Source organism: Vitis vinifera, chromosome 10, assembly GCF_030704535.1.
Source record: "Vitis vinifera cultivar Pinot Noir 40024 chromosome 10, ASM3070453v1".
Taxonomy (NCBI): Eukaryota; Viridiplantae; Streptophyta; class Magnoliopsida; order Vitales; family Vitaceae; genus Vitis; species Vitis vinifera.
Window position 1 is genome coordinate 18,324,691 of NC_081814.1, and position 17,194 is coordinate 18,341,884.

At 31.2% G+C, this 17,194-nt stretch overlaps 1 protein-coding gene across 4 annotated transcripts; it reads left to right on the plus strand.

Annotated features, from left to right (window-relative positions):
• Positions 1 to 295: 295 nt before the first annotated feature.
• On the plus strand, positions 296 to 16,607 carry LOC100259764 (probable LRR receptor-like serine/threonine-protein kinase At1g56140). 4 transcript variants are annotated; one of them, XM_010647655.3, is made up of 24 exons: positions 296 to 601; positions 3,708 to 3,891; positions 5,447 to 5,518; positions 5,658 to 5,729; positions 6,643 to 6,714; positions 8,310 to 8,381; positions 8,523 to 8,594; positions 8,699 to 8,770; positions 8,937 to 9,008; positions 9,162 to 9,233; positions 9,343 to 9,414; positions 9,515 to 9,586; positions 9,691 to 9,756; positions 10,215 to 10,277; positions 11,170 to 11,214; positions 11,344 to 11,399; positions 12,705 to 13,081; positions 13,191 to 13,386; positions 13,475 to 13,624; positions 13,945 to 14,063; positions 14,213 to 14,423; positions 15,087 to 15,318; positions 15,693 to 15,843; positions 15,938 to 16,607. In XM_010647655.3, the coding sequence occupies exons 1-24, from the start codon at positions 505 to 507 to the stop codon at positions 16,274 to 16,276; spliced, it is 3,006 nt and encodes a 1,001-aa protein (XP_010645957.1). In that variant the 5' UTR covers positions 296 to 504; the 3' UTR covers positions 16,277 to 16,607. The 4 variants fall into 4 exon arrangements, with proteins under 4 accessions (XP_010645957.1, XP_010645958.1, XP_002271607.3 ...); XM_010647656.3 differs by having other exon boundaries at positions 13,475 to 13,549; XM_002271571.5 differs by having other exon boundaries at positions 297 to 601; positions 12,708 to 13,081.
• The last annotated feature ends 587 nt before the right edge of the window (positions 16,608 to 17,194 follow it).

Consider the following 17,194-nt stretch of genomic DNA (forward strand, 5'->3'; position numbering starts at 1 on the left):
AATCAAATAACCCTTCTTTTAAAACACATTATAAATACTTAAAATAATTAATGGTATTTATGTCAAAAATAGGTTATTTTTCAAATAAAAACTTGGAAATGGATAAATTTATAAATTTGAAGAGTATTTAATGCCTTTAACCAATTATTTCTTTTTTTTTTTAAGTAGTTGTGATATAAAAACTAAAAAGCCACAGCCAAGAGCCAAGAGCCAAGAGCCAAGAGCCAAGCCACCACATTCCACAACCAGTCTCTATCTCCATCTCTCTTTCCTCAGTTTAATTTTCCGGGTGGCCTCTTCTCTATCAAGTCGTGTAGAATATATCAATGGCTTTGCTGTGCTCCTGTCACCATTACCACATCACCTAGTCTCAAGAGTGTCAAATTCAGATCTTTCTATCCACAATCTTTAGGTGGGAAGAGGGAAGTGGGAACACCCACTTTTTATTTATACTATCGACAATGCGTATCCTTTAGAAATTAGAACCACACATCACAGAAGAAGATGAATTATAGAATGAAGTTGTGTGCCTTCTCCTTCTTCCTGCTCCTCTTGTTTCAGAAATCCCCGGCTCAAAATGCTACTCTCGACCCATCTGAAGGTATCCCTTCCTCTACTATCTCTGTTTTCTGCTTTCTTTGTACACACTGTGTATAGAAACATGGATCAATACTACTTGCTTTTGGGATTGAGGTGGTGTTTCATTCAAACTTTACTCTTTCATTTCTTCTGCAATCCCTGCATCTTTTGCCTTTCGTCTTAATTGAAATTTGTTATGTGGGTATGTGAAATTCAAGTCCCAGAATTTTTAGATAGCATGTGAGAACAAGCCTTGTGGAATATCATTGGTATTATGTACTAGAGAATCCAATTTAGAATCTCAATTAATTAATTGCATTTTTAAGATGAAGTAATTGTGTTCATAACCACTGAAGTAATTATTTCAATGAAAAAAAAAAGTAATATTGCCTCAAAATGATAATATATAGAAATATTATTAGTTTATTTATGTGATATATGGTAAACTAATGGCATATTATTTTATTACTTTATTTTATGAAAAGATAATACATTTCTAGGTAATAATAATGTAATACTTATCATTGTGTCATACAAGTATGTAATATAGCATTTAATTATCATATTTCGTCTATGTCATTATCGTGAACAAACTTGTTTATAGAACATACTTCTATGTCCTTAGTTGATTTTATTGATTGGTTGAGGTCGGATAGAGGGAGATAGTTTTTGTTTTCTCTATCCTTTTTGGTACTATTTGGCGATAATGGTATACACCAGGTGTACATTGGTGTGCCCTTTTGGAGTTTTTATACAATTTGCACTTACCTATATATATATATATAAAATCATATTTCCTCCAAACAATATTTGGAGAGGATTTCAATTGAGGTAATACATCTATGATGTGACATGCTTAAAATATATCACTTGAGGTTAAAAGAGGATTCCTTCACTTGATGAGAACTCTTTTCAACTATCATTTATTACGGTTCCAATATGTTTTTGAAATAGAAATTCAATCTGAACTTGGGATTGAATATACACAAGTATATATGTTGTAATTAAATGAGATTTTACTCATATATTATTAAAATATAAGAAAAAAAGTAAGTAATTTTTGTATCAAACAATTCGTTGAGATCCAAACTTTGATTTGAATTTTAAGAAAATGAACTCCAGGCATCCACTTAACAAGGCCTTTAATACTATGTTGAGTTACTAACTTACCTAAAAGCTTAAACTGTTAGGACTTACCTCTGTAATTATAACATGTCTAATGTCTTAACAAATTCCAATCCAAAGAAAAAAAGGGAGAATTATCCAATAGGGTGGATTGGGCTGGAATAATTATTCGAAAGTGTGGTCTCTTCTAATAATTATTGGGAAGGACTTTAATAGACTTAAATACCAAAACTGCCCTTCAACTAAAACTTTTAAAATTCAAAGCATTTAAAACACTTTTTGATTTGTCAAGACATTTATGGTACATAGGCCCTACATTTATTATAATTATTGACATTTAAATTTAAAATCAAAATTTTGGGTTTAACCCTTACAATTATTATATATAATGATAATGTAATTTGTTATTTAAATTTACTATCTAAAACAAAAATACTTCTAAAAAATATTTTCAAAATATCATTTATTGTTTTTTTTACATTTTTCATTTTTATTTTAAATTTTAATTTTATTAAGAAAAAAATAATTTTTATAATTATATAATAAAAATGATGATTTGTTCAATATATATATATATATATATATATATATATATATATATATATATATTAACTTTAAATTGATAAATTATGCTTTTGTATTAAATTCAAGGAAGATAAAATATTTAATTTTTCATTGAGATTATCTAAAAAGAATAAGAAAATTATAGATAATGTTTAATTATTTTTTTATTTTTTATAATAAAATAATTTTAAAAAAATTATATGATTTTTTTTCCTTTGCATAGTGTTTTTTTTCTTAATTTTCATATATAATTTTTTTTTCAATGCATCGAGTGGATGATGTTAATACATTTGATATGTTGAATATGAATGAGGTATAAAAAGTGATCTTCAAGATTATTACTTTTATTATAAAATATAGGTGTAACAAAAATATGTTATAATTACAATATAAATACACTTACATTACAATACATTACAATAAAATCTAATTAGGAAAATTTTGAATTTTTTTATAAAAATGATAATTTTGTATGATCATACCATATTTCACAACATACTCATATCATAAATAATTTTTAAAACCAAATAAAATATATATATATAAATTATTAAATAATTTCAATGCACTGGATGAATGTTAATATCAATAATATATTGATACAATGTGTTAATACCAATAGGGTATGGATAAATATTTTTGGAATTATTACTTTCGTAATAAAATATAGGTACAACATAAATACATTATACTTACAATACAAATACACTATCATTACAATATATTATAACATAATTTCATTTATTTTTGTTTAATTTTTTCACGTGCTATATTATCCAATGAATAATTGTGAGTTGTTCCATTTAATAGTTGTGTGTTACTCAATTGAATATTTATATATTATTCAATTGATGAGTGCTCGTAAAAAATAATTATTCATTCTATTATGGTAATTAAGTTTTTAATTGTATGTTTCATATATAAAGCGATATAATAACCTTAAGATATGGTCTTTATTTATGAGATATTAAAAATTATTTTTTTACAATGTTCTTTAAAAAATCTCAATTTTTTTGAAAAAAAATAGCAAATTTTTAAACAGTCACTTGATTGTTCAAAAGTGAACACCAATTTTTTTGGGCCTAGGAAATGTACTATTAATTACCTGTACTTATCATCATGTATGAGCCCCACATCATTGACAATCTCAAATTTATTTATAAATAATATAGAAAATATATTTAAGGGTAAAATTGTTCTCTAAAACTCTTAGAGATGAGTGAGCCTTTCTAGTAATTATTTCATCCAGCCTACTTTATTGGGTAATTCTTCCAAAAAAAATGTGGTTTACTTTTTTTTAAAATTTTAAAAGGTGTAAATATAAAAACTAATATACAAGTCTAGCTTTTAAAAGAATTTTTAATATGAGTGTATATAATTTGAAGCTTAACAAACTGAGTGGGGATATTTATTCATGGGAGTTGTGATTGGTGTGACAGTGGAAACATTGAATTTTCTGTTCAACAAATGGAACATGACCTCAACAGAATTTTGGAACATGAGTGGGGATCCATGCAGTGGACCTCCTATTACGCCGAGTCAATACGATGATATTTATTATAAACAAGCTATCAAATGTAATTGCACTTTCAATGACAATACCACCTGCCATATCTCACATCTGTACGTATCCACTCTCCTCTTTCTCTTGGTTTATGGGTCCCTAATTTATGTTGTTGTTACTCTTTTAACTTTATTTTATTTATTTATTTATTTTTCCTTTTAAGGATATGAAATTGAAATTTTACCAAATATAAATGACTGGAAGTTGGTTTGTTGGTACTGATTCAAAAGCTCAAAATTGCCATATTTCATAGTTTATGTTATTTTTTGGAAATGATACTCTTCATATATGTTCCATGATCTTTGTATTACTTAGTTGATGTGGAATTGAGTGATTGGAGAAAGAAAATTATTTATATTTCTTTTATTTTTTTCTCACTTTTTTCATCCCCAATCACCGACTACCCAAGGTGGAAAAAAAAAAAAAAGAAGCAATAGTGGAAATAGAAAAGTATATTAGATATACGTTCATGGAAGGTAGAAAAAGGAAGGAAGAATGATTAAAAATAAATGTTTCTCGATCTCTTGTTACTATTCATCATTTCTCTTTTAGAATACTTATGAATTTTATGAGAGAGACTCTAATTATATTTGTTTATCTTTTTTATTCTTCTTCTAGTATAGATCTTAGAACTTGTAAGAGGAAGGAAATATAGGGGGAAAAAAAGACTAGGAGAGGAAAAATTAAAGGAGAATACTAATAAGTTTGAACTCATTAGATTTTTCTTCACTCTTTTTCCAACTTTATTCACATAATTAATCAAAGAACGGATAGTTTAAAGTTGAATAAATATTTTAGAATTTTCCAAATGTAAGATTCTTCTTGTTTTTTTTTTTTTTTATTACAACAATATTTCTTTACATGTTTTCTCTTTTGCAATCTTTGACATTAAAACATTGATAAGAATTGGCTTGCATAAAATTTGAGTCTTTTCTAGTAGTCAAATGAAACAATTTGTGATAAAAGCATTTCCATAAAATTTAGAATATTTCTAAAATTCATTAACCAACATGGCACTAGATCTTGAAGGATTGAAAAATCAAATTATAGTTTTGAGATTGTCTTCTATTTTATTAACCTAGTAATGAATTTACTTTTTTTTTTGAAGTTTCTTCAACTACGACTTGAATATTAGAAAATTTCAATGGTGAAATACACTTTTATTTTTAAAATTAAAATTTTGAATTTTTTTTTTTGTTTTTTCAAAAGATGGTTGTATTTTCACATTTTTTCTCTAAAATTTGGCAATGTCATTTCTTCTTGTTTTAAGAAAAAGAGCAAACAAGTAGTTGATGAATATTCCTTTAAAACAAAAGTATATTCAATTAGCTATATACAACTTAATTTGATGAATCTACTATTTTTTATTTCAACATTATTATTATTTTTAATTAATTTCAGAATTACGCATCAGACAATATTTGAGAGGATTTCTTTAGTTCACATTAGATGTTAAAATCATTAAAGCAAGTTTTTATAGTTGTTAGTACGTAGTATAGCATTCTAACACAATTGTAAGGTCCTTAAAAGAATGCACAAACCTTTAGTTGGAAAAAGTTCAAACTGCAAATGTGCACTCTAACTAATTTTGTTGTTTATTACTTTTTCTTCCAGGAAAGTACTAAATTTGAACAAAACGGGATCAATTCCAAAGGAGCTCACAGCACTAACTTTTCTTAGTGATTTGTAAGAATCTTCTTAGTCTTTCTCTGTCTCCATTAAAGTTAGTGTGTAAAAAAAAGGAACAAATTTCCCATTTAAGGTGGGTCATTTTAGATGTAAAAATGGAATTTTTTAGTTAATTTGTTTTCTAAACTTTTTGCAGGAGGCTTGATAAAAATTACTTCACTGGGCCTTTGCCTTCATTTATTGCAAATTTATCTCGAATGCAGTTCATGTAAGTATTCTTACTCAATTGCTGATATTTGGCAGCATCCAACGCTCTTTTAATTTTCTTTCATATTATAGAATAGACTGTTCATTAGAAAAAAGGGAAACTTGGCCCCCCAAGTCCCCCCAGTTCTTTAACCAGAAAAAAATTTGTCATCCATAGTTCAGTTGGGAGCAAAAGAAGTGGATTGCGTAATGATAATAGTTGAAAACTTTGGTATTTTCTATTGACACTGAAACATCTAATGGAGTTCTGTTAGACACCAATTATTTTCACCATTTTTTCTTACAAAGCTAGTGTGTCATTTCTTCTAATCTTTTATGACCTGTTAGTTTCAATCTCTTTTTCTTATTCCACAATGGCTATTACTTCTGCTTGTTTTCATAATTGTTTCATACTACTAGTTTAGACCTACCAAAGAGCCCAGTTCTTACTGTAGAAGCCTGCAATTTATTTCATATGAAACATCATCTTATTTATGCAACCTTTTCTTCCTGTGGTTGTTCATAAGTTTTTAACATGGAGACGTCATCACTTGGTGCAATTTATAAAATCTTGATAGAGAATCCAATGGTTAAATGTGAGGACCTCTAAAAACAAAATCATAACTTTGCCCTTTTTAGGGAGGACCTTCTATTAAATAGTAAGTTCTGTAAGTTCTTTCTTGAAAAAACCATCATTTTCAGTGAAATTCAAATGCTATTTTGCAAATATTGCCAGTCCAGATGACAAGAATCTTTTTGTATTGTTTTTGTTATGTACATGTTAAACATATTAACACATGGATCTACATATTTTATAAACATAGTTTCTATCAACATTTCAATCCTTTTCCTTTTTATATGATATTTAATTATAATGTCTTCTAATATTTCTTTTTTTGTGCTCTGAATGCCTTATGTTGTATTTATCTGAATAGTGACGTTGGCCACAATGCATTATCCGGGACCATTCCTAAGGAGCTTGGAAATCTTAAAGAGCTACTAATGTTGTAAGTCCTTCTTGCAATGAAAACTCATTTGCTCTGTCTTTGTGCAAATGAAAGAAAACTACTAGAACAGTTATCTCTAAGAAAATGAACTTATAACACTAGAAGTTAGGCTAATGCCTTGGAGTTCTGATTAGCATTGATCAAGTAGGATCAACCCAAATGGAACTTATTTGTATTAAACTATTCAAGTGAGTGTGTGCAACACATCTATTTGTTTGGGGTGTGAAACAAGTGGAGAACTCATGGAGAAAAAGTTAACCTTTAACTCATTTGGTATGGCCAGTCAAGAAGATTGATGATGGAGAATATGAGAAACAAGTTTCAAAGATTTTTTTTCCTTAAGCACCAACTAAGGCCTTAGATAAAACCTCTATCTCTTCTTGTATTTTTTTTCTTCATTATTTTCTTCTCTCATTATTTGTCACCCTCAACTGCCACAAAGAAAAATAAAAGGCAAGCTGAAAAAATTGTTTCCCTTCTGATAAAGTTTTCTAACTTGTATAAGATTTACTAATTGCTTTTAATTTACTATATGATGAAGTGCATGCATTGCATACTTGCATGTGGAAAATATTGCAGTACTGGTGTGAGTTTGAAATTTGACGTTGAGGTGATAATGGTACCAGTGCTGTTGCCCTGAAGGTGGTGGTGTGAAATGAGAGAAGGGAATTTTTATGTAGCAGTGACAGGATCAAGTTGGTGGTAGTGCCATTTTTGAGATTTATCAAGTAACTATATTTAGATTACTACTGATTAGGCCCTTAGATGGAGAAGAAATGAGAAATGGAGCTCTCATTCCTTGGTGGTTAGACAGAGAGGCAATCGCTTTTGGTTGGAATAAGTTTGCTTTAGCCAAGCAAGTAGAAATTTGGCATATACATCAGCGTGTGTTGGAATGTATACAAACTAATATGATCATCATTTCCAAGTTCATTTTGAAGCAAAATGGATGTCATCATAATAATTCCAAAGGGGCACTGGGTTTATTCCGTTTGTTTAGGTTTACTGTATAAATACTCTGTTCATAGAGAATTTACTTTTTGATACATTAATTGAATATCTTCTAAATTTTGCATAAATAGTTTGAGTGCCCTTCATATATTTGGCTTGAATCACTGATAATCCTTCCATTCCATGTGGAAACTATATTCTTTGTAGTGGGTAGTTTGCTTATTAGAAATGGTGCTCAACTCATTCTTGTCACATTGTCAATGATTATTAAATATGTGCTCATGATAAGTAGTAGTGATGAACCCTAACAGATGTTGAGCAAATATAATTAAACAGATTAACCCTTCTGTTAAACAGATGAACCCTTCTGACCAACATCCATAAGAAAACAAAAAATCATGTTCTGTTTATGATAATCTTGAAGATCTCTCTCTCTCTCCCCCCCTCCCTCTCCCTCTCTCCTTCAGAGATGAGACTAAAATATAGATGCATTATTAAGTTTAAAAGGAGACTTGTTAGAAACAGTTAAAATAATATATATTTTTTAATAAAATGAATGGTACACCTAGTTAACATATAACTTGCAAATCCTATTTTGATCCTGATGATTTTGGGGTAAATGCCTTTTGATTTATTCCATGCAGGGCTATTGGTTCAAATAACTTCTCTGGAACTCTCCCTCCAGAACTTGGAAATCTACCCAAACTTGAGCTGATGCAAGTTTTCTTTCTTTCTTTCTTTCTTTTTATCTTTTTAATAATTTTTGTGTTTGCATTTGTGTGCTTGTGTTATAGTAGTAGATTATTTAACTTTACTGTGCTTGCAAGCTAAAGAAAGTAAGTTTGTCAATTCAACAGTTTCATAGACAGCAGTGGAGTGGGTGGTGAGATCCCCTCAACGTTTGTTAAACTTAAAAACATGCGAGAAATGTAAGAAATCAGTAATGGCACTTTATATTTATTTAAGCATTATTCTTCTTTACTGATGAATTTTGTGTTTCCCTTGCTTAGTACAATTCTCCCCTTTCTTTCAGGTTTTTATCAGACACTCCACTCACAGGAAAGATACCAGACTTCATAGGGAACTGGACAAAGCTCAAACGATTGTAAGTTAAAAGAAAACAAAATCGGCTTTACCTTAAAAAGCAGGCATGTTTTAGATGATAAGTCATATTTTATCATTGTCCTCTATAGAGTTTATCATATTCTCAAACAATTATGCCTAGTAGAGATATGATTTTTAAATGGTAACTTTCTCAAATGCACTTGTAGGAGAATTCAAGGGAACTCTTTCGAAGGTCCAATACCATCCACTTTCTCTCAATTGATCTCAATGGAATCTCTGTGAGTTTTCTTCTTCATATATATATATATATATATATATATATATATGTTGGATCTCTCTCTCTCTCTATATATATATATATATATGTTAGTACATGTATATGTGCATGCATGTATAGCTTGTTTGACTAATGTTTATGAATAATTATGTAGGAGAATAAGTGATCTTGCCAATGTGAGCTCATCTCTTGATTTCATCAAGGATATGAAGAATTTAACAGACTTGTAAGCAGTCCTCTGTTCCTTACAGATATGTTGAGCTTCTTCTTTCCTTCCGTTTTTTTTAAAATATGTTCATTAATTAACTTAAGTCCATCCTGATATTCTTGCTTAGAGTTCTAAGGAACACATTGATCTCTGGTAGTATTCCATCTTATATTGAAGAATACCGCAGTTTAGAAACACTGTAAGTTCTTTTTGCACATTTAATAATGAAATGCCAACATAAATTAACCTAATTTTCTTTTATTTGATCTATTTCTTTGTTCTTTTATTTATTTCTGCAGGGATTTGAGTTTCAACAACATAACAGGAAGAATTCCAAAAGCTTTGTTCAACATGAACAATCTCACTGCCTTGTAAGGATCAAATAAGCCCTTTCCTCTTTTTCTTGAAGATCTTGCCTATGCTACTAACCAACATCGTTTTCTGGTTTCTCTTCTACTACTATTTCAATGTTCAGGTTTCTTGGAAACAATAGCTTCTATGGTCCTCTTCCTGAAGAAAAAAGTGATAAGCTTCAAACCATGTAATTTCTTGTTCTATTTGGATTGATCTATTGGGATTTATGGCCAATACTTTCACAATGCACAAAAAATTTCTTTGCATTTGTGTTTTTATGTGTGTGTATGCATGCATGCCATGCCCTCCAACCACCCCATCCAACCTTCTTTTTGTTCTTTAATGGGTTAAATCTGGAATTACTATTTTTTTTCCAAAAAGATTTGGAGAAAAAAACTGATGCTGTTACCATTGGACGTTGAAATTTGTCCTCAAGAATGCCTTAGATAGAACTTTTAACCTTTCTAGCTTTGTTAAAAAATATGAACTGATGCAGTTTCCATTGCGACAAGCTTTCTAACTTGTCCACAGCATGTTATAATCATCCATTTTGCAGAAGTTATACAATCTTGTCAGATTTCTTTAATATCATGGTTTTATTGTGTATCATGTACCTGCTAACTGTTAATATGTTTTTGCATACAGAGATTTGTCATACAATGAGATATCAGGAGGCTTTCCTACATGGATTGATCCAACTTTACGATTGTATGTCCCTTGAGTCATTATTCATGCTTTGTTTCATCTTAATTTTCTAGCTAATACACATTCCTCCGAGCAACCTAAATAGGGCCCTATTTCTTTATTTTTCAATGTGTATTGGACCAAAAATTTTGGATGAAGAAAATCACCCATTTCCATTTTAGATACTTTGCATTAATTGATTTTTTTGGTGGTTTAATGTTTGAGAAGTATATGTTGATACCTTTGCATCTTTTTCTTGTTCTTATATTTGTTGTATAGGTTCTTGACATTGTAATAGTCGTTATTTTCTGATTGGACCTCACAATCTCTTAATAAGAGTTCAGGAGCTAGCTCTGAGGCAGAAATTTTTGTGTCTTATAATTATTTTTGCCATTTGTTCTTGAATTAAAAACATTCTTAGAGCATGGTTAGGAAAGATGAAGATTGCAGTTCAAAGCATAGAGATTGAGTATTTTTATGATAAGACTTCACTATTGATAGTGGCTTCGATTTCCTCTTAGACAGAGCAATTTTCTTAAATCCCTTTCCTATTAATTGCTATATTGAATTAAAAATAATAATAATTATGCAATTCCCAATTTTATTGGCAAACTCACATGTAAGATTTGAATTTCAAATCTTGTCCTTGATGAATATGGATTCTTTTGACCATTTTTCATTTGATTTTATGAAAAGTTTTAACCTACCTAGCAAGTAAATTTTATTTTATCATCTCTTTTCATTTTGGACTCATCGGCCTGTAAACTTGCTTATATCCAAAAACAGTTTGGGCATTGACATTTCCCCCTCTGTTTCTTTTTCTTTAATCATGCCATTTTTTTATATCAAACACTAATGCTCCTGCCAGTTTCAAATATTGACTTCTCTCATTTTTCTTTCCATAAATTTTATGCAGGAATTTAGTGGCTAATAACTTTGTATTTGACAACACAAACAAGACGTAAGTAGTAGTTCTGATCTATTTAAAAGCTAGCTTAAAAAAGAAGCAAAGCAGTTTTGCTTGCTGTGGAATGCATTCTCTCATTAATTCCCCATGAGATGTACACTATTCATTAATTTGTGCTTGCAGTATTTTTGAAGGACTGGATTGTCTTCAGAGGAACTTTCCATGCAACACTTCACGCTGTAATCCACTTTATTCTATTACATATTTCTTATTTAATCCTTTAATTTTTTGTTTAATTCAAGTCCCTATATACAAAAAGAGAGATACTATAAAAGGTTTATTTTTCACTCACCTCCTCTGAAGTTTTGACTAAACATACTTAATTTCCATTGTTTTGAAATTTCATCAAATGCCTCTAACCTTTTTATTCGTTATTTTCACTCACTGTCCTCTAATTTAAAATAAGGAAGGTCTTTAACGAAATTTCAAACCAATGGGGACTAGTTGTATTTAACTAAAACTTTAAGGCATGCTAACCATTTTCTAATAACTTTAGTATGAAATTTTGATGTTAAAATTTTAATTGATTATACCTTTATTAGTTTTCCAACTCTACCACCCTGGCACCTGCCACTGCAACATGTACTTAGGAGAAATTATTGTAGTTGCTTTCTGAACAACAGGGTAAAAAATGACAGCAAAACCATTTTTTTACCTAATTGAATTTCCTAAAAAATGTTGTCAAATAGCTTCCCCCGCCCACCCCCCCTCCCCCCCCCCCCAAAAAAAAAAAACAAACAGTAACATATACATTACAGAATAGGGAGTTCAGCTAATTCACAAACTTATTAGCCCTATTAAAATTCTATTTATAGTTTTAGGATTAAATCAAATGCAATAGTTTGATGTATATTAAATGGCTCTCATTTAGCATCATTGGCCAATTGGAATACTGTTATTTAGATTTTTATTTATTTATTTATTTGCATCAATTCTTACTGTTCTTCACTCTACACAAATCTCGATGAGATCATGAGCTAGGTTTTAATTTTCGTAACAATTTTCTTATGACTGTTCAATGTTGATTGATGTCAATGCAATATGTCTAGTATTGAGACTTTTTTTCACCTTTTTTATGCACTGAAAAAGCAAACACTACTTTTTGAATTAAAATTTGTCCGATAGAGGGTGTCATCCTTATGGTTACAATACACCATCAATGAAAAAGCAATAATTCAGAGAGAAAATAGGATAGTTTTTGGAGAGGGTGGTAATTGGGAAGAGTGGAGTCTTGATAGTGTTTAAGATGCAACAATGTTGTTGCTTTCATCTTCTTTGATGAATAAGTGTTTTGTTTTATAGCTCATAGGCGTCTCTTGGAATAGGAAACCAGTGAGACTAATTTTAGTTACATTAATCAATCATAAATACTAAAATGTACTTTTTCACTCACCAAATTCTAGTAGTTCTTCCTTTCCTTTGCCAATATATCACCACTTCAGTGAAGTAAAAGATGTTCCCACATTGACTAATGCTTTATATAGCAGATACCAACGTCTCAATCAAGTGTGGTGGACCAGAGGTGATAATGCCTGATGGCATGGTATATGAGGCTGATAACTCAATTAGTAGCACTGCATCAACATCATTTCATGAAAGCAGATCAGAGAAATGGGCTGTTAGCAATGTGGGTTTGTATGTTGACAAAATTGCAAATACCACATCACAAGTTAATGGCACTAACACCCCAGAGCTTTTCAAAACTTCAAGGATATCACCGGGCTCGCTTAGATACTATGGCCTGGGTCTCCAGAACGGACCTTATATTGTAAGTTTGCAATTTGCAGAAATGTTATTTAAGGATCCGAGCACACGAACTTGGGAGAGTACAGGAAGGCGTGTTTTTGATATTTATATTCAGGTAATAGTAGTACATCAAAAAACTTACCATCCTCATTTGATAATCATTGTACCTCCCTTGTATGAGATTTCCACTGTTTTATCTTAGCCTGTCTTCATTTGTCCTGCAGGGAATTCGACTAGAGAGGGACTTTGACATATCAAAAGAGGCAGGTGGGGTCCAGAGAGCAGTTGTGAGAAAATTCCATGCTACTGTGTCGAAGAACTATCTTGAAATTCATTTGCTTTGGGCTGGTAAAGGTACTTGTTGCATCCCATTTGAAGGTTATTATGGACCATCCATTTCGGCCCTAAGCGTTGTTTCAGGTATCACACTTGAACGATAGTTTGTAATTTTCATTGAATATGAGAAATATCACCAAATAACCATTGTTTGCTAATTTATTTTGCTTAGCTTTGGAAAGAATGCCACCTCCTCCATCAGAGACAAGCAACACTGGGTTTATTGCTGGTATTGCGGTCGTAGCTGGTATTGTATGCTTTATACTTGTATGTGCAGTTTTTTACATCCAGAGGAGAGGGTCTAATGTCAATGAAGAAATAGGTATAATATAATTACTTGATTATTTTCCTGTCTTCTTGGTGTTTGAAAGAAATATGTGCTTAAAAGGGACTATTAAGGCCTTCTGCACTCTGGAATTATACTCCTTGAAAATGTGAGAAAATGGCTCCCTTTATTATTTTTGGGATGCCACTTTCTAATAATAAATAGGATGAACATGACAATATTAAACTATCTCACTCTATATCTAAATCCTTTGATAATTATTAGGCTATGATATTAGAAAAGATTGGCATTGCAGTTTTCATAATATCCTATGCTAGAACTCATATGGTTGTCAATTATCTTATATGAATTTGCAGAGCTTCTTGAAATAGGCCCCAGACCGAACACCTTTAGTTATGCAGAGTTGCGAACTGCAACAGGAAACTTCAATCCTACAAATAAGTTAGGGGAGGGTGGATTTGGAGTTGTTTTCAAGGTAAACTGAATTTTACATTTTGATTTTGTAATCCATGAAGACATTCTCTTTGCATTGTATTGAGAAAATTGAATGCTTCTGATTTTAGGATTTGATTTGCCAAAAAGAGCATGCAAAAGTTTCTTATACTGATTTGTGGTATTTTACAGGGCACTCTTCTTGATGGGAGGGCAATAGCTGTGAAGGATCTTATGGTTGCATCTCAACAAGGGAAGAGTCAATTTATAGCAGAGATTGCTACCATATCTGCGGTGCAGCATCGCAACCTCGTGAAGTTGCATGGATTCTGCATCAAAGAAAATAAACGGCTCCTAGTTTATGAATATCTTGAAAACAAGAGCCTCGATCATGCTCTCTTTGGTATGAAGATGTTTAAACTACTTCCATTTCACACTGATATGAACCTTTGAAAAAAATTTCTCCATAGTATTAATAGGTCTTCATTTATAACTGATTTCTTTTTTGCTATATATGGTAGTTGCAACAAATATTAGACAAGAAGAAAAGTTAACTCTGGATTTTATAAATTTCTTTTAGTGAGCCTGGAAACTAAGCTGAGCTGAATATCATAGTTGGTTGTGAGGTGAATTTTTAGATGCGAGGAAACTTAAAAACGAACAAACAAATTAATAATAAGATTCAAAATATTTTTGTATTTGTATTTGCAGCCAAACAAATGATAAATGCATGTTAACAAAAGAAACGTAAACATAATGTATATTACCTGGTTTGACCTTGTGTGATTTACTACTTTCATCAATATTATTAAATTGTTGAATTATTTGCATAATTATCTTGCTGCTCAACTCATTCTGAAAATGATTGCATACACTTCATATTCTGAAATATCTATTTTCTCAATGTAACTTAACTTGGATCTTGAGTTTTCTTCCTAACTCAATAATTTTTTCCCAGTATTTGCAACTTATTCTTTTCTAGAAATGATTTTGAACTCTAAAGTTCTTACAGTCAGGTTTATGACTTATTTGAAGGTTTTGACTAAATGGGTAGCACTATTTGCAGGGAAAATTGATTTACATCTTGATTGGCCAACCCGCTATAATATATGTTTGGGAACAGCAAGAGGGTTAGCTTATCTTCATGAGGAATCAAGGCCGAGAATTGTACACCGGGATGTCAAGGCCAGCAATATTTTGCTTGATGCAGAACTCTGCCCCAAGATATCAGATTTTGGATTGGCAAAGCTGTATGATGATAAGAAAACCCACATTAGTACCCGGGTTGCAGGCACCATGTAAGCAAACTCCTTTGACAGTTTCCTTGAATCTGTTCTAATGTTAATTTATTATACAATCATAGTCGAACATCATTAATGAAATAAAAATAAATAAAAAAATAGAGCGTTTGATGTTTTTACATATAAGTTTGAGAATGGTGGACCAATTGATTTCTCCATCTTTTACTTTGACTAATATCAATTCTAATATCATGTAAGAGGAAGTATCGAAGAAATGAATTCCTCTTGATATCTGATAGTATAAAATTTGAATTCAGTTCCTATTTTGGGAAATTCAGTGAATTTTGAGGCTTTATTGTTGAATTTGTACGTATAATGACATATCTTCATCTACTTGACCTCCACTAAGCCAATTTTATGTAAACTTCCAGTGGCTATCTGGCACCAGAGTATGCAATGCGTGGGCATCTGACAGAGAAGGCTGATGTTTTTGGATTTGGCGTAGTTGCTCTAGAGATCCTCAGTGGGAGACCAAACACTGACAACAGCTTGGATGCGAAAAAGATGTATCTTCTTGAATGGGTATATAAAAATGGTGTTTCGTTTTCCTCTTCTTTTCCAAAATACCATTGCCAACTTAACTTATTCTTTCTCTGTGGTTATCTACTGTTTTTAGGCATGGACTTTACATGAAAACAACCAAAGTATGGATTTGGTTGATCCAACATTAACAGAATTTGATGAAAATGAAGTCAATCGAGTCATGAGAGTGGCTCTCTTGTGCACCCAGGGATCACCAATGTTGCGGCCAACCATGTCACGGGTTGTGGCAATGCTTGTTGGAGACGTTGAAGTAAGTGCAGTTACATCAAAACCCAGTTATTTAACAGATTGGCATTACAATGATATTACAAACAGCTTTTTGAGCGAAAATACTCAAACATCTACTGCTTCAACAAGTATGACAGACCAAGTGCCGTCCCCTGTACTTCACATTGAACCAATTCTCCGTTGAGTCATTAGAGAAGGGAGGTAATGCATTTTTGTCCATGCTATAATATTGTATCATTGTCATTGGGAGCTCCATTTGCCTTGTGTAGTTCTCTCCTAAGCCATGAATTTTCTCCTGGAAATTCCTAGTTCCTGCATTGGTATCATATGTATATAGAAAGAGATTTCAGAATGAGTATGAAGCATTTTCAGCCTTCAAACGACTGGGAGGTTTTAATTTTTGGTAAGTTACTTGTATGATATAAATCTGGGAGAACAAACTGAAGACCAATTTTACTTCAATTTATGTTTATGCTAATTTTATTTTATAAAAAATACAAAAATGTTCTCTCCAATTTGTGTGCTATGATTTCATTTGAAAAAAAGGAAATCTGTAGGTGCTCAAACTCACCGTGTAAATTTGAAAATAACGAGGAGAATAAGACGCTTTGTATTTCTTCTCTCTAAGATGAAATGTGTGTTTTAGTATTATGATTTTCTCAATAAAAATATTTGGTAAATTAAACATCAAACTACTTGGCTTGGAGCTTCATTTACCACCTTCAACTCTCGAACTCACTAGGTTTTCAATTTCTATATATCCTCATGTGCTAGTCTAGCATGTCCACGACCTCATTGTCATTATACATGTCTTCCTTTGTTTTAGTCAATTGCATTCGGTTCATCCCATGATCTTAGAGATTTTGCCACATGGTCAAGAAAATCTAAGGCTTCATTAAGTCTCTTATGAAATCTCCATCACAACCCCAAGAAGTTGCTTGATTGAGAGAGATATCTCCCTATAAGAGTAACCAACAAGCATCAATGATGAGGGCAGACATTCATTGTTTTCTTTTTATATCTCTCCAAACAAGCAAATTTCCCATTTTAAGAAGCTACAAAGTTTGTTTCCCTTTAACTCACTAGTGCGATGTGTAAGGAA

Coding starts and splice junctions, on each gene's coding strand:
- LOC100259764 (XM_010647655.3), top strand. CDS start 505: ATGAATTATAGAATGAAGTTGTGTGCCTTCTCCTTCTTCCTGCTCCTC. Junction 8,382..8,522: donor CTACCCAAACTTGAGCTGAT/GCAAGTTTTCTT, acceptor TCAATTCAACAG/TTTCATAGACAGCAGTGGAG. Junction 15,844..15,937: donor AGATGTATCTTCTTGAATGG/GTATATAAAAAT, acceptor TACTGTTTTTAG/GCATGGACTTTACATGAAAA.